The sequence below is a fragment of the Eurypyga helias genome, unplaced genomic scaffold, assembly GCF_000690775.1.
Source record: "Eurypyga helias isolate BGI_N326 unplaced genomic scaffold, ASM69077v1 scaffold37549, whole genome shotgun sequence".
In the NCBI taxonomy this organism is placed as follows: Eukaryota; Metazoa; Chordata; class Aves; order Eurypygiformes; family Eurypygidae; genus Eurypyga; species Eurypyga helias.
The window spans coordinates 4,630-24,261 of NW_010272068.1; the positions used below are offsets into that span (position 1 = coordinate 4,630).

Consider the following 19,632-nt stretch of genomic DNA (forward strand, 5'->3'; position numbering starts at 1 on the left):
ATACATTGAGGTGGGGTTTGGTCCAAGATGAAAACTGCTGAGGCATAAGGGCTGAAAAATTTGCCAAGCGCTCTGCAGCAGTTGTGCAAGACTAGGAGCCTGGTAGTATTGGAATGTATGGATTGTGTTTGGGGGTTTTTGTTCTTAAGAAAAGAACTGCTTTGGGGGTTTCAAAAAACCAAAACAAAATAAGAAGTAGCTGAGGCAGTCATGTCTATAGTTTTGGTAAACAAGTTCTGAAATATTATATGCTGATTCAGAAGTATTGGAACTGGTTTGGATGTCATGCATCATTTAGGCTTGTTAAGGAAAATATGTAGTAGTTTGTCTGGTGACTGGTTTTCATTTGTTTTCCTTCTGTTCCCAAACTGTTGGAAACAGCAGCTATTTTTGTGCGAGTTCTCTGTGGAGGATGCAATGACCATGCCTGAAGTCAAAGCTGCAGAGCTAGGTTTTAGACTGGGAAGGGGAGATAAGATCATTATATGAAATGCTCTTATGCCTTGTCTTTGTTTTTCAGTGGACGAATATATTGCCATTGCTAAAGAGAAGCATGGATACAACATGGAACAGGTAACAACCCTTGGAATACTTTTATTTTAAAATCTTTTTCAACAGGTATTAAAACATGGCTTAAAGTGACTAACTAGAACTGCTTCTTCCCTTCTGTACCATCTGTTTTTTCTCCTCTTACTCCTACTCTCCTACTTCTCCTAAAACTGTTCCTAATAGCAACCTATGCTCTGGGGATATGGAGTTCGCCCCTAGATTTACATCCAGAGTTGAAAAAATACCAAAACTACTGTAATTTCTAACGGAGTTTGGCCATTAGTATTATGCTTCCTATGGTGACTACCTCAAACCCTTTCAGAACCCCTAAACAACATTTAGAAATCTGGTTTGTCTTTGGACAGTTGCCTGATTGCATTGCAGTTTCCAGTTCACTGCTCCATCTCTGCTTCATGGATTTCTTGGTAGTTATTAATGAGCTATTGAACCATTATATGCTTTTGAGGCAAACCAATATCCATGTTTTTTTTACCTTAAAACTGTGCTGTAAATAACCTTGTGTTTGACAAATAAGCACCTCAGATGTTGGCACAGTAGCAGTGGACGGCTTCAGCAGCTGTCCCTGAGGCTAGCCAGTGCCTTTAGCCTGGGGATGGAGATCCTGATCTGAGGAGCAGACCTCTCCTTCATTCCCTGTGGTGTAGGATTGTGTACTAATCTTCCCTGTGTTAACTAACATTGATTTCAACACTCATCTGGGGAGATAAGCAGATCTATGTCTGGGAAACTTTTCTGTAGAGTTTTCTTATGCACTGATATTTGCCCGGAAAGGGAAGGCATGGAATCTTATGATTTGTATTGTCACATTATGTACTGTCCCTACAAAGGGGTTCTGTGAATACTTGAAAGTTTATGGAATTGCTCATGGCCTTTGTCTGAACACAGAGCACAATGATTTGGATGGGCAAGAGTTTCTACTTAAATGACTCTGCTGTCATCTTTGAGTCAGACTTGCAGTGTTTGATACTTGTGCTCAGAAAGACTTCTCGTGGAACAAGAACTTTTGAAGTTGAGATAATCAGCAAATTTCCAGCAAAACCAGGAATGATAAGGCTTGATAATTAGAGTTTCTAAGAGCAGAAAACAGCAATAAAAGGAACACAAAGGCACCAAAAGGCTGTGAACTTAAATGAAAATAAGGATGGTAGCTTACTTCATTAGAGATAGGTATATCCTAGTATTGGATATTGTGGGTAATATTTGCCAAGAGAGATGGTCTCAGGGTAATAAAAATGGGTGTCATTATTTTAGTGGAGAAGTGTTTTTTGGAGAATATAGATTGATCCAGAAGGCTGATCAAAATGAAGCTTGCTATTTTTAAAAAATACTGGGGTTGTTTTTTTGGTGTGTTTTCTCAAAACTTTTTAAAACCCATGTAAATATGGCTCACTGAGATTTGCATTCATTTTTAACCTTAGAAATTCAGACCTCCTGCTCATTACTTGATGTCTTTCTCCCCATTTTTCTCCCCCTCTCTGTACAGAACTAGAGGTTATGGGACTCACCACACCAGGATGTGAGGTGTCTGAGCAACTTGTAAAAATGTCCCTCCATCTAAATTTTTCTCATTCATTCCCTAGCATTCTCGCATAGTACTCTGGTGTTAAACGTGTTTCCCAGGTCCTTTGGGATTTCCTAGACAGCTACACTAGGCACTTCCTGGAAATAACTGCAGAGGGTCTATCTTGTGTTACTCTGGAAGTCACATACTCCCTTTGTATTATAGGGACAAGTGTCAAGGCTTTCAAATTTGGATGATTTGCTGTGTCACCAGGGGACACTCTGTCTTCAGCAGCTATCATCAGAATTGCTGTTGGAGGGGTAATTATGGACAAGCTGAGATGGCGTCCCTGGAAGCCAGTCAGAGCACACTTCAGCATTTGGTCACCGTCTCTGGGCTTTGCTGGCCGAGGCTCCCCTTTTCCACACGTGCATTTCCCCCAGCAGCCGGTCTCTTTGAACCTCTGTGTGGGTGGCTTGGCTGGCATTCATCGCACAGAGATTCCCATTCTTCTTCCATCTGCCCCCTGCCCAAACCCTACCTTTGCAGACAAAGACTTGCCAGTCTGCTGGAGGAGCAGAGCACTCAGAGCACTCCTCTGCCCAGCAGCTTTCCCGTCCAGCTGGCCGCCTCTGTGCCACACACTGCTCTAGTATCTGTCTTTTGTCTCCCCTTTCCTGAGGCCGAATGCCCTGTTGCTGGCTCTGCTGCTGGGGGTGGTGGCTCGAGGAGCAAGGCTGTGCTGGCGGGAGTCCCCGCAGCGTTGCCAGTGCAAGGGCAGGCAAAGGGTAAGCTCTGGCAGGCGGGTGAGCTCTGGCAGGGCAAGCCCACTTCAGCTGGTGTTGGCAAACCGTGGTAGGTGGTTGTGCTGAGCTGTAGTAGTCATGGGCTTTTGGGAGCACTACAGCAAGTCTGGCTGTTAGCTGTGCTCTCCTGCCAGCCTGCATCAGACTCCCAGGGACAAAGGAGACTGGAAAAAGTGTGTACTTGCCTGTGTATGAGTGCAGAGTTCTCCTAGGGCAGCATGGGGTGGAAGAGGAATACTGCTCTCCTGTTAAGTCCATAAGGAAAACCTTTTTGTTTACCTTTTGCTTTGTGTTAGCAGCACCTTGCTAGTACCTTCGTGGTATCGAATGCTATCCTGCCCTCCCAGAATGTCTCCCTCCTTGTTTTTCCCTTGCTTTTTCATGGGTATATTAGTACACCTCATATCTGAAGCTGAAAGGAGTGGGAGGGGAGTGCAAGATCGGTCCATCATGACTGCAGAATATTTTCTTTGGCCCCATGCTTGCCAGAGGGGATGGAGATAAGTGGCTGTGTGGCTCCTGTGACATACTGAGCGACTGCTGCAGCCAAGACTACTACTTGTTCTGCATGGTGGCAGAAGGGAGGAGATGGGTGGCTGGGCAGCACCGAGATGCCAGTAAGGTCAGGATAAGATCTTGGATAGCACTAACACTTATATGCATACACTCTGCCGATTCTCAGGGGAGCGAGATCCCATAAAGGAACTGATTTTTGCATAGCAAAGCATAATGGGGAAACCCCAGGTTTGGAGAGATTGTGTAGCTCTGAGCGGCCAGCACAAAACTACTAGATGAGGGTAGCTGTGGCTGCGAAACCTGAGCTGAGTTTGCATACGATGAGCAGGTTACTCTGATGTTTTACTCAGCATGTTGGGGATTGTTTTCATTTCACAACCATTGCGAAAGGCTGGTTTCTAGCTCTGCAGAGTCAGGCCTTCCCAAAATGACTTGCGGTGGTTGCTGACGTGCCAGATGTAGTGATGTGTCATAGCGCGCAGGGGCCGCGGACCCCTGGGAGAGGGGTGGCTGGGAGCGAGTGTCTCACGCGGTGGGAGGCGGACGGTTTGCAGGTGGCGAAGCGCAGCGTGTGCACTTCATCTGTGGAACTGAGAACTGGGGATTGTGATGGTGAAAGGGGGTGTCTCTGCAGGGAACAGATGACCAGCCCCAAAATGAGTGAGATCTGTTCCTCCTTTGGGCCAGGGACATCTTAGCAGCAAGTCAGGGTTGTGCATGCTCTCTGCTTTTCCTTCTTCCAGTTCTGTCCTCATCCCATTTCCCCCATCAAAAACAGACCCATAAACAGCCGTAAAATCCCCCAGTCAACTAAACCATCTTCCTAATTGCATGAAAAATGACCAAGTTTAGCACTGGCAAGAAGCATGCTTTAGTCCAGCGTGGTTTTTAGGTAGCCTTGCCAAGTCCTTGCTTAGCTTTTCTGTGCATACCATGATCTAGAAATTTCGAGTAATTTCTTCAATTTTCTTCTCCTTTCTGTTTCTACTCTGTCATTACATTACTACCTGTGTGGTTTGGTTAAATTTTAAGTTGGTCTACAAAACCCATCGGGTGGAGGTCAGATTCCAGCTTTCTTGCACACAGAGAAGTGCCTGGTGTAGCTGAGATTTAAAGTTATGTCTGATGTATTGCCTGAGAAAAATGCTGCCACTCTCCCTTTGCATGCATATAATAATGTTTCTTGTGATGACAATTGTCCCTTTGGTGTCCTTGTTATTTCTAGGCCCTTGGGATGCTGTTTTGGCACAAGCACAACATTGAGAAGTCTTTGGCAGATCTGCCAAACTTCACTCCATTCCCAGATGAGTGGACTGTGGAAGACAAGGTCTTGTTTGAACAGGCCTTCAGTTTCCATGGGAAAACCTTTCACAGGATCCAGCAGATGGTAAGTGGTGTCAGAGGAATGTGAAAGCAGAACAGGTGGTTGGACTGTCGTCCTCAGTGCTGACAGTGCTGAATTCCTGTCTAATGCTCTTGGGAGAGGACGGGCCAAAGGGGATGTTAGAGGAAAAATATTAACCATGAATAGAAAGCAACAACATTTCTTCCGGAGTCTCTGTAGAAGTGTTTTCCTCAAGTGCTCTACTGTTCAGGATAAACTCTGTGCAGGATTTTTTTGTTGGAAATTACAGTCTTCAGTCCCCTGCGTGCTACGGTAGTGTTTGTCTCGGCTGGAGTTCAGGCATGGTCTGTACATACGTGCCCACCCACGCAGAGAGTAAAGATCATCTCTGTGCAAAGTTGATTTCCTTGCTTACAGCCTGCTTTTTAGGAATTTGTTTTATTTGACTATGAAGTCTGGGCTTAATGTGATCTGGGACTGTCAGTAGATGCTATGGTGGAGGTTTGTACATCGTTGCAAGGGTTCACTCCTTTTGCTTTTGGTTGGTAGTGATACTTTTTTAAATTGTGATTGAAAACTTCAAGGGTAGGTTTCTGCCTGAAAAGGAACTGCTGGGGGGTGTGTCATTTTCTTTGGAAAAAGGGAGAGGATGGGATATAAACACTGTTTATTAATTTTATCTTGAGAGTCTCTTCAAGTGGTTCATCACCTGAGTGGGAACCAGACTTTGTTCTTTGCTCTCCTTCAGTAAAGTGCCTCTTGAGTGTTCTGGCAGGACCCAGTTACGTTGGTTATGATGCTTTGAAGTGAGCCTAGGCTGTTGCAGTCTCTTAGCCTCTTTAAAGCACGTGTGAGGGTCTGGGTTGCCGATTATGCTGAAAAGCAAAAGGCGACTTGCCTCCTGAGTATGAAGGAAAACTGCCAGGTCCCTTTTTCAAAGGGGTAGCAGGAAAAGGCTCATTCTCCTGATGTCCTCCTTGAATGTTCCTTCACTGGTGTTCGTTTCCAATAGTTCTTGAAATCCTAGGGTCTCCCATTCCCTTGGGTCAGATGGTGGGGCTTGCACATACTGTGGACAGCTGGTACAGGCAGTCTGGAGAGTTGTGGGCTCTTGAAGGGTGAAGCTGTTGTCTTCTTTATTCCTCTGCTCTTACATAGAGGGGGAAAAAATGGAGACAGGAATGTCCTGAGGGGAAAAAAGACAACATAAAGCCTGTTCTGTTGCTTGGTTGAACACCAAAGCAAGACATTTGCTTTTCGATTTATGTGCAGAAGCATGACTGTGTCCCTGAGTGAAGTGCATGCCAACATAGGGATGCCAAGCTCATGCACTGTTCCCTACGTAAGGATATTTTTTTTTATTGTTGCTCCCAGAAAAGCCATCCTGCATGAAAGGAATTAAATGGCACAAAGCTTTGTGTTTAGCAAAGGACAGGAATCAATGGCTCGGGAGCACATCAGTTGTTAGTTTATACATGCTGTCCCTTTGGCACCAGCCTGGAACTGAGGAGAAAAAATCATCAAGAGAATGAGAAGGGAGTTAGGTTATTTACCGGACCTTGTTGTGATATTTTGGCACTCTTAGCATGTGTCTGTAGCCAAGTGGATGTTTGTCACGAAAAGCCTTGTCCCGGAGTTGGTTCTGTGGAACTCTTGATTCCAGTGTACCAGCCTGCTGCATGGCTATTGGCAGCACATGGACAGAGCACCTGTGCTTTGCCAGCACAGAGGGATTCATGCCGTGTGTAGCTGTGGGCCAGGGTGGTAGATTTGTTATTAGGACCCAAAGTCAACCTCCAGTGGCTTATCTCAAGTGAAGACTTAAACTGCAGTACCTGGATAAAAGAGGTCTGGCTCTTGCTCACAGTTTTCCTCCCCACCCATCCTGCCCTCTAAGCTGAATCAGACACTTACCCTAACCGTGTTATATTCAGTAAGGAAGCCTGGACTTTTACCTTGCAGAAGTCCTGTGTCAGAACATCCATGCAGAGTACCTCGGTAGTAGAGCATAAATCTTAATGTAGTTTTATGCTTTTTGGAGGCAGATTTCATTCGTTGCTACAGGGCAATGACATTAGTGTAAGAGGACACAAAAAAATAATTGACTCGTGTTTTCCTGTATCCTCAGTTTGCCATACAGTAACATTTCACCTTTTGAAAACCTCTTTTGTTGAGACCTTTGAATAGACTTCATGTGAATGGTGTGAATAAATTCGCCTTTTTAATCAAACATTAAAGATATGCTTGGGATGTAGCCTGCAATTCAGCAGTTCCTGCGGTTGCTTACACGTGTCTGTTTGCTTTTAAAACTGTTATCTCGGTTTCAAAGCCTTATTTTGGATTTGCTCTTGCTATGTTCCTCCATTCTGAAGGGAATCCAGCTACCTGGCTGGTGATTGGAGGCTTGCCAAGATGCTCTTTAGGGGTTTCGATGTCCTAAATAGTAGGTACTAACCCAAAACGCTCCCCCATAGATCGTTTTTGGAAAGGCTGTGGAACTGCCCTTGAGAGAACCCAACACAGAGATCAGATGTTCCTTGACAAAAACAGATTGATTGTATGTGAGCTCCTGGGGATACTTTACATACAAGCATATAAAAGGATGCATGTTTAATTTACAGCTTCCCGACAAATCAATAGCCAGCCTGGTGAAATTTTACTACTCCTGGAAGAAGACAAGGACTAAAACTAGCGTGATGGACCGTCATGCTCGTAAACAAAAAAGGGAACGTGAGGAAAGGTAGGTTTGCAAGCAGAAAGGCTGTGTATTGATGCACACTTATTTCTTTAGACCATCTCAGATTCCTGTTAGTTTGTAAGAAACTTGATATAGGATTTTCCCCAAAATGTTTCCTGGTACCACACCTTCTTTCCCCAACCCTCTTCCCTGCTGTGCATGTTTTGCTTTGCTTAAAACCAAAGGGAATCTGTCAACAATTAGGTGTGCTCCCTTTTTCAACACTGCAGTTCCTGATTGCCTCCTATTGCAGTGGTCACTGTCCCATCGCTCTAGAAGCTCTTCCTCTGATACTGCTTGAGGGTGGAGAAAATGACATTAGAACTATTAACAAGCTGATTGGCACTGTTGTCAGCAGAGCCAGAAAAGCTGATAAGCAGGACAGTAAAAGAAAGTACTGAAAGAGCTAGAAATCTACCTTTATTTCCTCCATGTGATGCTCAGTAGAGTGAGAACAGGCCACCTGATGGGGGGCAGGCTCCAGTGCAGCACCCCTCAGCCCCTGCATATGCACACACAGACCCTTCCCCTGCCTTTCCTTAGGAAACTGTTAAAAGGCTGTCAGGCCAAGCTCTGTTCCCTGAGGAAGATGAAGTTAAGGCTGTGTTTGAATGGCTGAGAAGAGGGTAGCACAGGAGATCTCAGGATGAGCTCTCTGGCAGAGATGTCCCAAGGGGTGCTGGGTGTGTTTAGGATTTGGGTGAGGGTGGTGGTGTTTGGGACCCACTGAGCTTCAGGGGATGAGCTTGACTCCTGCTGGTGCATCTTCGTCTGCAAGTTCACCCTCCTGGATGCCCGTGCAAGCCCTTGAAGGTGGGTCAGCCAGTGGCCTTGTGCGTATTGCTAGGAGTACCTTATAGGTAGAGCTGCCGCCTAGTTCTGGAGCTGATGCAGCCTCAGAAATGCCACAGGTATGCGTGGGGGGGGGAAAAGCCTTCTGAACAGCAGCAGCTCCATCTGCTTGACGGAGGTGCCTTCTCAACCTGCTCTGAAATGCAGCTGGTGTCTTTGCAGACCAAACTGGAGATGGGCCTGCCTTTGGAAGGCTCCTCACGTAACTAGGCAAAACTCTGCAAAAGCTTTTCCCTCAAAGGAGTTGCTGCTCTAGCACTTCCCAGGGAGCTGGCTCCAATGCATATGAGCAAGCCCTGTTTGGAAAGGGGGAAGAAATGTGTTTCCAGGGTTGAGCTGTCCTACACCAATGACTCACTCAACCTCTCCCATCTCTCCCCTAGATCAACAATGCTTGCCTAACAGGCAGGGCCAGGGAGAATACTACCAGCCAACTTGTATGGTGTTTGGTTGGCTTTCTCTGACCGGAGTCTCTTTTTTGCATTCTCTTCTTTTACTTTCGCTGCAAAGGCTGTCTTGATTTTTCTTCTCCCCATTGTGCTTTTTTGTTTAAATTTTCCTTGTGAGAGGGGAGGGAAAAAACCTCTTACAAGACATATGTGTTTGTCTTGGACTATGTAGTTTAGGGTCTTTTAATGCTACCTCTCTAACTTTTGTTCTGTGCTCAAAAATGAAATTACTGCCATTTGGAAATACACCTCTCTGGTACCTATTGCCTGTTTGGTGGGAAAAGCAGCACCTCAGACCAGCTGGTGATTGGGAAACAATTGTATGGGCTGCCATGTGGTGTAATATTGTAACCTTTGAGGAAGGCAGCTGGATTGGAAATGTGTAATTTTGTTTACATCTGCAGCAAGCTAAGCACCAGGCCATCAGCTTGATATTTGATTTCCTTTCTACCCATCCGTTATGTAAAATAGTCAAACCCTACACCCCCAAGGATTTGTCAGTGCAGCCATTTGGGGTGTGGAGCAAAGCTGGGTGGGTTTGGGGTGCCCGGATTTGGAGGTCGTACTCTACCACTGGGTGCTGGCAGAACTGCAGAAGTGCTCTTCAGTTAACAGGGACCAGTGTCTAAAACTGCAGAAATGAGTGGGTGGGTTTTGATCCAGCTCATGTCTAGGGAACTTGCTGGAATAGGAGAGCAAACCACAACCACAGTGAAGCCCGTGGGGGTTTGGCCTTTGTGGGAAGGCTGAAATCTGAACCTAGGTGAGAACACAAGAAATCTCTTTGAGAGGTGGGATTGTCAGTCTGAGGTGTCTCACTAGAATACGGCTATCTGTTCTGTGGCTGGGCAGGGAAATTCCCCAACCCCTCAGATAGTCACCAAAATAGCTCCCAGTGCATTTGGGACCAGTAGCTGTTCTTTGTTGTACATAAGGGGCTTTGTGTATGCAGGCAGCTCTGGGAGGGGGTTTATTCCCTGGAATTGTGTTTACACAAACTATCTTCTGAACCAGCTCATCAGCCAGGCAGCTCAGGAGAGTAGGAATGGCTTGTATGAGTGACTGCTGTTGTGGAGATGGCTGCCAGCTCAAACCACCTTAGGCTGTGTCTGCACAGGACGTTGCTGCAGCAGACAGCGAGCGCTGGTGTCACAGCCGTGCTCGTTAGCACCCGCCGTGCCCACTGTCTCCCACTCCTGGGTGAAGGCACCCCAGCTGGCTCCTGCACCCCACAACTGCTGCTGGGGTTTCTCTTCACAGCCCTGCCAGCGCTGTGACATACCTTCACCAGCCGTTCCTTCCAGGCGATAAAGTTTGACATGACAAAATAGGTTGGTGTTTGTTTTTTTTCAAAAAGGGGGGAAAAAAGACACTTTGATTAGGTCAGCTTATTTCTTCTGTTTCTGGGCATCATCCCAAATGGTGCAATTAACTTTAGTTGTGTACAGTACAAAAATTCTAAATGGTGAAAATGTATTTGATTTAATGTCTGATTAAAATTCCAATGAAGCCAAACTGGCCAGGTGTGCCAAGGTCACTTTCAATATGGCCCCAGTTTCATGCCTATTATTATTCTGTAACTGATAACCTCTTTTCCAGGGGAGAATGAAATGTGAGGCTGTCACTGGGGGGGAAAAAAACCCCAAAACCCCAAACAAAACCAAACCCAAACATTTTTTATGCTTGTTATTGAGGGAGTTCATCTTGTGCATGTCTGTTTTGCTGAATGTTAAGGATTTGGATTAAATCTGTGTTTTAGCTACTTGCTGTAATTCTAAGTCTTTGTTTCTGTCTTGGTTTGCCCAAAGTTAAAATTATCCATGTCCCATGTTCTTTAAAAGATAACATGTAATCAGTTAAATGTATTTTGCCTTCATCTAAGCAGACTTATTTTGCCTAAGTACACTACTGAGAAATCTTTCTTTACAAGTCATGGTTCCCAGTATTGTTATGCTTAAAAAAACCTTGATTTAAACCAAATAAACAAAGACCCCGAAACAAACAAAAAACCCCACCCCAACACCCTAAAAAAAAAAAAAATTCCCAAAAAACCACCCTGGGAATAAAACTAAGTAAAGCTGTTGGACTTGCTATTGCATCTGTGCATTTCTTTTAGCATGTTGTGTGTCGAAAAAGAGCCTCACAAACTAATGCAGTACCGTGTGCTTTTGTCTTCCAGTGAGGATGAAATGGAGGAGACAAATGGAAATAACCCTCTTGATATGGAAGTTGAACAAAACAAGGAGAGCAAGAAGGAGGTACAATTCTTTTCTTACTACTGTACAAATGAAAGTATTTACTTACTAGCTAGTTTGTGTAGAAGCTGTGTCTGATTTTCTTTATTTGTGCCTTGTGTAGTTGTCATACAAGAAAAGAAGAATTGTCCTCAGTTATTCTTAGATCAAGCCAAGTATAGACAAATAAGTTATTGATGGAGCTGGGAAAATCTAAGACTTCGCTATCCCCTGATAATGTACTATGTGAATGTTTCTAGTCTTTGATTCAAGGTTGGCTGTGTTAGCTCGAACCACCTTTAGTGATGGTCTAAGTCAACCTGACTGCGTGGAGATGGAGTAGAAGCACTTGGGTCCCCGGGTGGTGCTCTCTTGTAAGGCCAAACGCGAGCAGCTGGCGGATGGCTACCATCAAGACATTCTTGGAGAAAGCCTTGCCTGGGAGGAGGCTGTCACACTCACACAGGCCATTGCGCGCTGACAGAGATCCCCAGAACTCGGGGAGCGTGCGCGCTCTGGCTGTCGGTGCAGTGGCGGGCTCCTTGTGGGAGCTCTTCTGGACAGGGAGCATACTAGTAGGTGAAACGAAGCTGACAACCTGCATAGGCGGTTCAGACTTTGTTTGATTTTTTGATATCCAAGCCTGGGCCTGATTGAAGATGCCCTCAGAGAGAGAGCAGGTATCCTGTTCACTGTGTTTCTCTTAATGACGTGGTCAGATATGCATGGGTGGTGATGTACCACTAGCCCAGTACCCTTACCATAAAGAACCTCCCTGTCCCAGCCCCACAGAGATGGTTTTTCCAGCTTTGAGACATGTTGGCTACTGTATGACTTGCAGAGTAATACTGGGATTTCTCAGAGTATCTGAAGTCTCTCATCTGCTTCCTCTTTTGGGGATCATTGGAGGAAGAATCTTCCCTTTCCTTTTTTCAGTACTTTCAGTGTTAGTGCAACCGTTCAGGTTTCCTCAGATAGTGACTCCATAATATTGAGGTCATGGATTAGAGCTGCTTACTCCACATCTTCTCTGTTCCTGGAAATCACTCCCATTTCATCCTTTGCTTTTACGTGGCTTGAGATAGTTTGGCCTTTTCTTTTTACACTGTGAAATTTGAGGAGTGGAGCCTTATTTGTATTAAGGGGTTCATAAGACTGGTGTGCTGGATAGCACTGGCAATATCTAAAAAAGCAGAGAAGCACTGCTAAATCCTTGCATTTTAATTCTCTCTGGTTCTCATAAATTGATTAATTCTAGAGAGATGTGTGTGGCCAGGAAGGCAAGAGTTTCCAAGATAGGGTAGACATTCAAATTTTCAGAGCCTGTGCAATATCACTGGGGCCTAGAGGCATTTGGAGCTGTCAGAAACGGTTCTGCTGGAGCTGTGGCTTCTTTTCCACAACACAAGAGCTTCACATTCTTTGAACTGTGTAAAACAATAGTTTGAAACTGCGTTCATTTCTCCTTCGTGTTGAGGCTTCTGGGATATTTGCACTGCAGGCGTTGCTTGTTGGTCAACCTACAGCCCGAGCCTTTTGTGAGGCATTACTGCTTGGTCCTGGGAAATGCTGCGTGTAGATGAAATGTGAATAAATCTGAAGTGTCTATCCATATATAGAATAACTTGCCCAGCTCAGTTATCAAAGTGGTTACTTCTGAAGTGGAGTGCAGAGCCTACCTCACTTGGTCGTAGATAAACCTTCGGGAGGCAGAGCATCACACTGATGTGGGCCTTTGTGCTCAGCCTTGCTGGGGTTTGAGGGCGAGTGTTTGAATGTTCACTAATTAAGCAAACTGAGTAGAAGCTATGTGCAGCTGCAAATCAGGGGGGAAACAATAGTGCTAAGTGAAGCCAATGGGTTTAAAGCTGGCAGTGATCTAGTAGAGGATTTCACATGTGTGGCCTCCCCTCTCTGCTTTTTCTCTCCCTGTCACCCTCCTGAGCTGTGTTCTTGGCCAGGTTCCAGCCACTGGGTAATAAATCCTGGGTATGAGCTGCTTGTTGAAAAAAACTTCTGGAAGAAACAGCTTTGGTATTAGAGAATCAGATGCCTCCTGTAGTATCTGTTGTATAATGTCCTAGCTAATCTACCTGTTAGAGGTGTGTGCCTAACTCTTGGGTTTAGACAAAAGGCATAAAAATAATTATCAGTGTGTGAAATACTCCCTTTTCCAAAAGAGACTTTATGGGGAAAACGACATCAGTTTAATGGAACAGTTGATATATCAGTGCTATGCCAGAAGACTTGGCTTCCAAGAAACTGCGTAACGATGTAAGAATTACTTTGTAGTCACCTCGTTCCTTTATCCTTATCCTTTAAATAAACTTGGTTTATTCCTTCTCCTGTCTGACATGCAGAAAAACAAGTCTCTGTAAACTCTTCTAGCTGTGTTCTTCCCATGTCTCCAAACCCCACACTTTTCCTTCTGGCATTCAGTTAAACCTGTGTGATCAGGCCTGGTGATGGAAGCAAGAAGAGAGGTTTCAGAGTGTTTGAAAATAACCAGAATATTTAATTGCTGGAAAATTGAGCATCGATCTCCCAAAATGAGATTGGGCAGAGAAGGTAACAAGTATCTCTAAACACTGAAAGCTGCCTAGGAGAGAGATTTGTGCAAGACAGTGTTTGTATGACATGCCACTTAAAGCAAAAAGCATCTTCCTTCTTGCAAGCTACCTTTTTCCTTTGCCAGCCTTTGAGGGCGGCTAAAATTTGTAGAATGGTTTGGGTTGGAAAGGACCTTTTCAAGATCATCTAGTTTTGTAAAATGACTGCTGTTTGCCAGGTGCCGCTCAGTGAAATGGCTCCTCCGGCCAAGAAGGAGAAGCACAGCACGCAGGCCAAGAACAGAGCGAAGAGGAAACCTCCTAAAGGAATGTTCCTTTCCCAAGAAGATGTGGAGGCTGTTTCCGCCAACGCGACAGCTGCTACTACAGTACTTAGACAACTGGACATGGAATTAGTCTCAATCAAACGACAGGTATGGATGGGGTGGTTCCCGAATAACTGTTGGGGGTAGCGCCTGTCGCGGGCTGCAGAGTTCGCAGGAATCTGTAGCTCGACAGTGGTGATGCGTGTCATCATGTGGCTTAATTGACGGGCTGCTAGCCTTGTGCTACAAACGGATGCAGCCCTGTCATTTACGTCGCTTATGTTTTCGTTCTGTGGGCCAGCCTACTTTATACTAAATTGAAGCAAGAAAAGGTCCGTAGCACTGGCCTGAAGGAACATTTGCTGACGCTTAGTGTTTCTTGCAGTTCAGGGTTCCTTATGTTTTAACTATGAACTTCCCACAGATGCCTGGCTTCAGCAGTATCTGTTTTCCATCTGCAGCACTTGGTTTTCTTTGCTTTTTCCTATGGTACTTTTGGAACGGGGCTTTTAAACAAATGTTTTTCAAATATCTGTTAGTAAAGACAGATTTACTACATGAGTTTCCTAGATCTGAACATTTTCACTGTTTTTAAAGCAGAGATCTGGATGAAGCTCTTTATTAAACTTCATAGAGTTGGTATTTTGGCCTGAAGCCTTTTTCTTGGCACTCTGGGAGAAGCGGAGCTCTCTAGCAGTCTTTGATTCATTACTTGCCGTGAACAGGGCCTTTCTTCTTATGCTGGGCTTTATACAGACTGGAAGGTGGGGCAGTTCTTGCTCCAAATAACTTGCAGACAGGATAGAATGAATTAAATGGCATCTCCTGTTGTGCCGGCTGCTCCTGCATCCCCTTATTTCAATATAACAAACTTCCATTTTGGAAAAGGGCAGTTGCGAGGGAAGCTGGAATGCTGAGCTTGTGTGGTTCCTCCTGGGGCTGCTGGAAGAAGGCTTGTTCAGAGAATATTTTTATTAATCCTTGTTAATGGGATGAAACTTTCTTTACAGATTCAGAATATCAAACAGACAAACAGCGCACTCAAAGAAAAACTTGAAGGTGGCATAGAACAATACAGACTTCCAGAGGTAGGATCACTTTCTGACCCTTGTTCGTTGTGGAGATAAATGCTAATACCAGGGCTGTTTTGTGTTGCCAGTAAACCAGGACCAATATCCTATTAATTGTCAGTGTGAATCAAGACCATTACCCTATTCACTGTTGTGTAATGGAAAAGGGAGATAGAGCAATGTTTAACATGTAAAAGTGGTTTCTAAGCACCAAGTACAGGTATCCCAGATATACTCTGTTTTGCCAGGGTTGTATCCATATGCCCGTGTGAGAGGGGTAGTTGCTTTGCTCTGATACTGTGAAATGCAGGAAAGGAGGTTAATGGCCCACCTTTCTCTTGGCTCTCGGTGCTTTTGCTGTTTTCCTTCCAACTCTGGCACCTCATGCTGGAAGTAATTTGACCAACATTACAGTGTCTGTGATAAAAACAAGTAGGTTCTTTGGAAGAGTGTGGCTCTGGGTTATCCGCTCAGACCATTCCCTTTGTATTACTGTGACTTACAGGTGCAGTGTATGTCACAGCTGACTGGATGGATGCCATATGCAGTTCTCTATGTTGAAAACATTGCTGCTACTACAAGGAACGATTGTTTGACTAGCAGTTAATTCCTTGTATGTTTCTGAGGATTTAATGAGCTCAGATACAAGTTCTTGTTTATATCAATGAGGCTACCTACTGTTTTTGGGTCTAGGTCGCACAGAAATTTAATGCACGTTGGACCACTGATGAGCAGCTTCTTGCTGTACAAGGTATGGTACTACAAGTCCATTTGTACTTGAGTTAGTGATAATCAAAACTCTGCTGCGTTTCAGAGCTGTGTTTTCCTTCAGTGACCAGTGAAGGATTTTGACACTGCTGTGTACTAATACACAAAGAATGGCACTGAGAAAAAGGAAAAAATACTCGCCCTTCCCCTCCTTGGGCAGTATAAATTGCACCATATGAGTGTTTGCACAAGCAGAGGTTATTTGCAAACTTTCAGAAAGTGAAACTCCACTGGAGTCACTGCTATGTTCTTTGCCTGCATAACGTCTCAAGTAGTAGTAGTACAGGCAGATTTACCCGTCTTCTAGATTTGGCTTTGCCCATATTTACTACACCACTATTCTCTTCTCTAGTCTTAAGTGTGTCTCTTGCCCAATTTGAGGTTTTTACACACACACCCCCCTTTGGATTAATCAGAGAGGCTTGAAACCTTGACTTCAAGTTTAGCTTCAGATCCTTATGCTGCAACTTGAGCCTGATTTTGTGGTCTTTGTGGAAATAACACATTGCTTTACTTTGTGTTGCTTTTAGCTATCAGGAAATATGGACGAGACTTTCAGGCAATCTCTGATGTGATTGGAAACAAATCTGTGGTGCAAGTGAAAAACTTTTTTGTAAATTATCGACGACGTTTCAACATAGATGAAGTTCTACAGGAGTGGGAGGCAGAGCATGGCAAAGAGGAGACAAATGGAACCAACAGCCAGAAACCCGTAAAATCCCCTGATAATTCCACTAAAATGTCCGAAGAGGAAGATGAGGTAAATCCAATTTAAGAGTCACCTAAAATTCCCAATCTGAGCTCAGTTCAGATAGATATGTCTATATATACTCTTTGAAAAAGCCATTTTTGACAATCTTCAATCGGAGCATATTTCAGTTCCTCTGGGTATACAGATTCCAGTACTATTTTTGGGAATTGGGAATTGCAGACACATATGAAAGTGGAGAGAGAACTGTGAATTTGCAGCCCTCTGACAGTACCTGTATCTCATCAGCACATGGACATTTTAATTGCTCTTGCTGCCAAAACCCCATACGTCTCCGTGTCACTTGGATGTTTTCCCTGCACTCAGTTCTCCAAGCTGTTCTAGCTTTGGCCTTGTGGGACTACACAGTCTTTTCAGGCAAAGCTTGCTCTTTCATTTTTGGCGATGGAATGGTTTCACCTGGGGGAAAGGAAGAAGGCTGTAAACAGGACGAGAGTGTGAAACTCTTCACCCTGGAATTACCTAGAGACAAAGTTTCCTTGATCTTACAGCAGCTTCTGTGAAGACAAATTGTACAAACAGCCTCTCCTTGATGGAGCTTCACGGAGATAACACTTCTCCAAAGACAACGTGTGTTTAAAGTTACTAAGAGACTGTAGAGCGTTTAAATATGAAAGTTAGTTACAAAAAATGGAATATTAACACAATTTTGCAAAAGAAAACCTCGCTAGAGGTTTGCATGTTAAAAATGTCTGATCTAGGGCTCCCTTTGGCCTAATTTTATAAGACAGTTTGGCACAAAAGCCCTATCTTCTAAATGCAAGCATAGTCAACAGCGTAAGGCAAATTTTGGTCTCGCATGGACTAAAGACTTGTCGGTGTACTGTATATTTTTGTTGTCCTGATTATGGCTGGCTCACTTGTACGTTGCCGTTCAGTCATTCAGAGAGCAGAACTTCACTGATGAACACGTTATTAGGATTTGTGAAGCAAAGATGGTTGGGGCTAGGTCCAAAGGTATGACAGATGAACAAAAACCCTTCTGAGAAGGGTGTGGGTGAAATTCTTATTCTTCCAGAATTGAGCAGCGGAGCAAAGCAGCAATGGTACTAGAACATAGCTGCCCATTGGAAGGACAGGTGGCTCGTATCACTGTCTCTTCCTGTGACCAGTCGAGTTGTATCTGTTGGCAGTGCAGAGCTTTTCTCTGAGATCTTCCTGGCTTCAAATGCACTCTTGCTCCTGAAAGTTACAGTCAAAAACGGGGAGTAGGAAGATGTGTTGGGTTACATCAGGAACTGTAGTGTGCTGATGTGGGCAGGTGTGTGGATACTGGATCAGTGAGGATCCCAGATGAGTTAATGGGAGGAAGTGGAGGTATGATAGCAAGGTCTGATGGAATGGCTGGTGGGGCAGCAGTCATGATCCCCACACTAGCAATAGAAAGTGCCCAGGCTGGAGCTGAGCGAGAGCCCAGTGGTGGAAAAGGGACCAAAACACCAACAGGCTGGTGGGAATAGTGTCAAAGCCTAGAGAAAAGGCAGCTATTGCGAGAGGCAGACCGTTGGCTGTGCCCTGCAGTAGAGTAAGGGCTTGAGCCGGGCAGGGAGCTGCCAGCTGGGGCATGCCACGTATGCCTTACGCGAGCACCCGTGCGGCTTGTGGTTCTTGACGAAGCTTGTTCTGGACAGTAGGAACTAATGGGCCATGGCTGGGAGGAGGGAGGCGCTGGCACTGTGGAGGGGATTTTAACTAGCAGGCCTGCAGCTCTTTGTAAGAATGCACAAGGACGGGACACAGGGGTGTCACAGTGAGGATCTAATGGCCACCTTGCTCTCCGTGCGCGTCAGCCATTGCGCCTCAGGCTAGCCACCTGTGCGGTGCTCCTGCCTTCAGAGGGGACGTAAGCGCAGGGCTGACTGGGTGCCTGCCCGAGCGGTTCTGGGGCGCAGTGAACTGTCATTGGGATTGTCACCGAAGGGATCTGTGTGGGCTAGGAGGGGGTTCCTGCTCCCTCCTGAGGTGCCCAGCCCCATGCAGCTGGTGCCCACTCTCGAGCGCACTTGCGCAGGCGGCTGGTCAGGTCAGCTGGACTCAGTCAGCCATAGCCAGGAGAACACTTTGCTGGCCTTGCACTGCAGTCCCTCTGGTGTTTCTGCCATGGCATGCCCTGCCTTGCCTGGCTGCCAGCCTAGGAAAAGCTTTGTCAGTCCTCTGACTGCTCTGGGCTTTCCCCATCAGTGTGTTTTCAGAGCAAGTGGCCACAGTTCCCCCTTTTTTTGTTTGTTTTTGTTTGGGTGTTTTTGCCTTTTCAAGTGGGGAGGCAAGACTGCTGATTGTGAAGCAGCCTCAACTTCAGTCTTAATTCTTGTGTGTTTACACTTCCCAACAAATCCTGGCATGGCTCAGAACAGGGGAAGCTGCTGCCATTCCTCCTGTGTGCCAGGGTTGTCAGTCTTGTTGCTTTCAGTACTGTGGATTTGGGGTGAAATTTGGAGATGCAAGAAAGCCTGTGTGTATTCATTTTTAAACTAAACGTCTCCTTTTTCTCCCCCCTCCCCCTTCCCTCCAGGCTACTTCTGTTCTTGATGTCAGATATTGATCTGCGTCGTGAGAAGGTGCTGTAGCCTAGAACAATTTGTGTTGACTACTGTGTTATCCAGGATATCAGGTATTAGGAAACCTCAAGACAGCCATCTGCATCATATCTGTGGACAAGCAGCTATTACCAAAAAAAGGCAAACGCTTCCAGTCCTGTGCTACATCTGCCTTAATCTTCCCCTCATTCCTCCATCCTGCCTCCACTTTCTTTCAAAAGCACCCAGGTAGCTCAGCTCTGTGTTTCATCAACGTCCTGCTTAAGCATGGGGATTTCTAGAACCAGTAACACCTGTCTAAATTTTGACCAACCTGCAAAACAAGGAGCTCCTTAGCAGCTCCACAGTATCTCTACACATTAGGAGTTCTTATCATACTTGGTCCGTAGGGTATAAGTATTTATTGCTGCATGGCCTTGTGGTCTCTGCTTCCTGTGTATTCTTACGATGACACTATTACTAGCGAGCTTTCGATAAAGGAGAAGCCTGTGCACATGCCAGTAGTGTCAGGGTTGTCCTGAAATGACAGGGCATGTTAACAAGCAATCTTGAGTAATGCAAAGTGATAGAAAATGTTATTTCTAAGGTTTGGTCAGTCCAAGG

General features: G+C 45.2%; 1 protein-coding gene across 1 annotated transcript; it reads left to right on the forward strand.

The window, feature by feature from the left end:
* Nucleotides 1-520: 520 nt before the first annotated feature.
* Nucleotides 521-19,570, forward strand: RCOR1 (REST corepressor 1; the record flags this gene model as incomplete). Its single annotated transcript, XM_010159020.1, has 9 exons — nt 521-573; nt 4,619-4,780; nt 7,360-7,478; nt 10,956-11,034; nt 13,799-13,993; nt 14,896-14,973; nt 15,649-15,706; nt 16,254-16,483; nt 19,005-19,570. Coding segments are annotated over 9 exons (1,004 nt in total), but the record flags the coding sequence as incomplete, so codon positions are not given.
* Between the last annotated feature and the right edge of the window lie 62 nt (nt 19,571-19,632).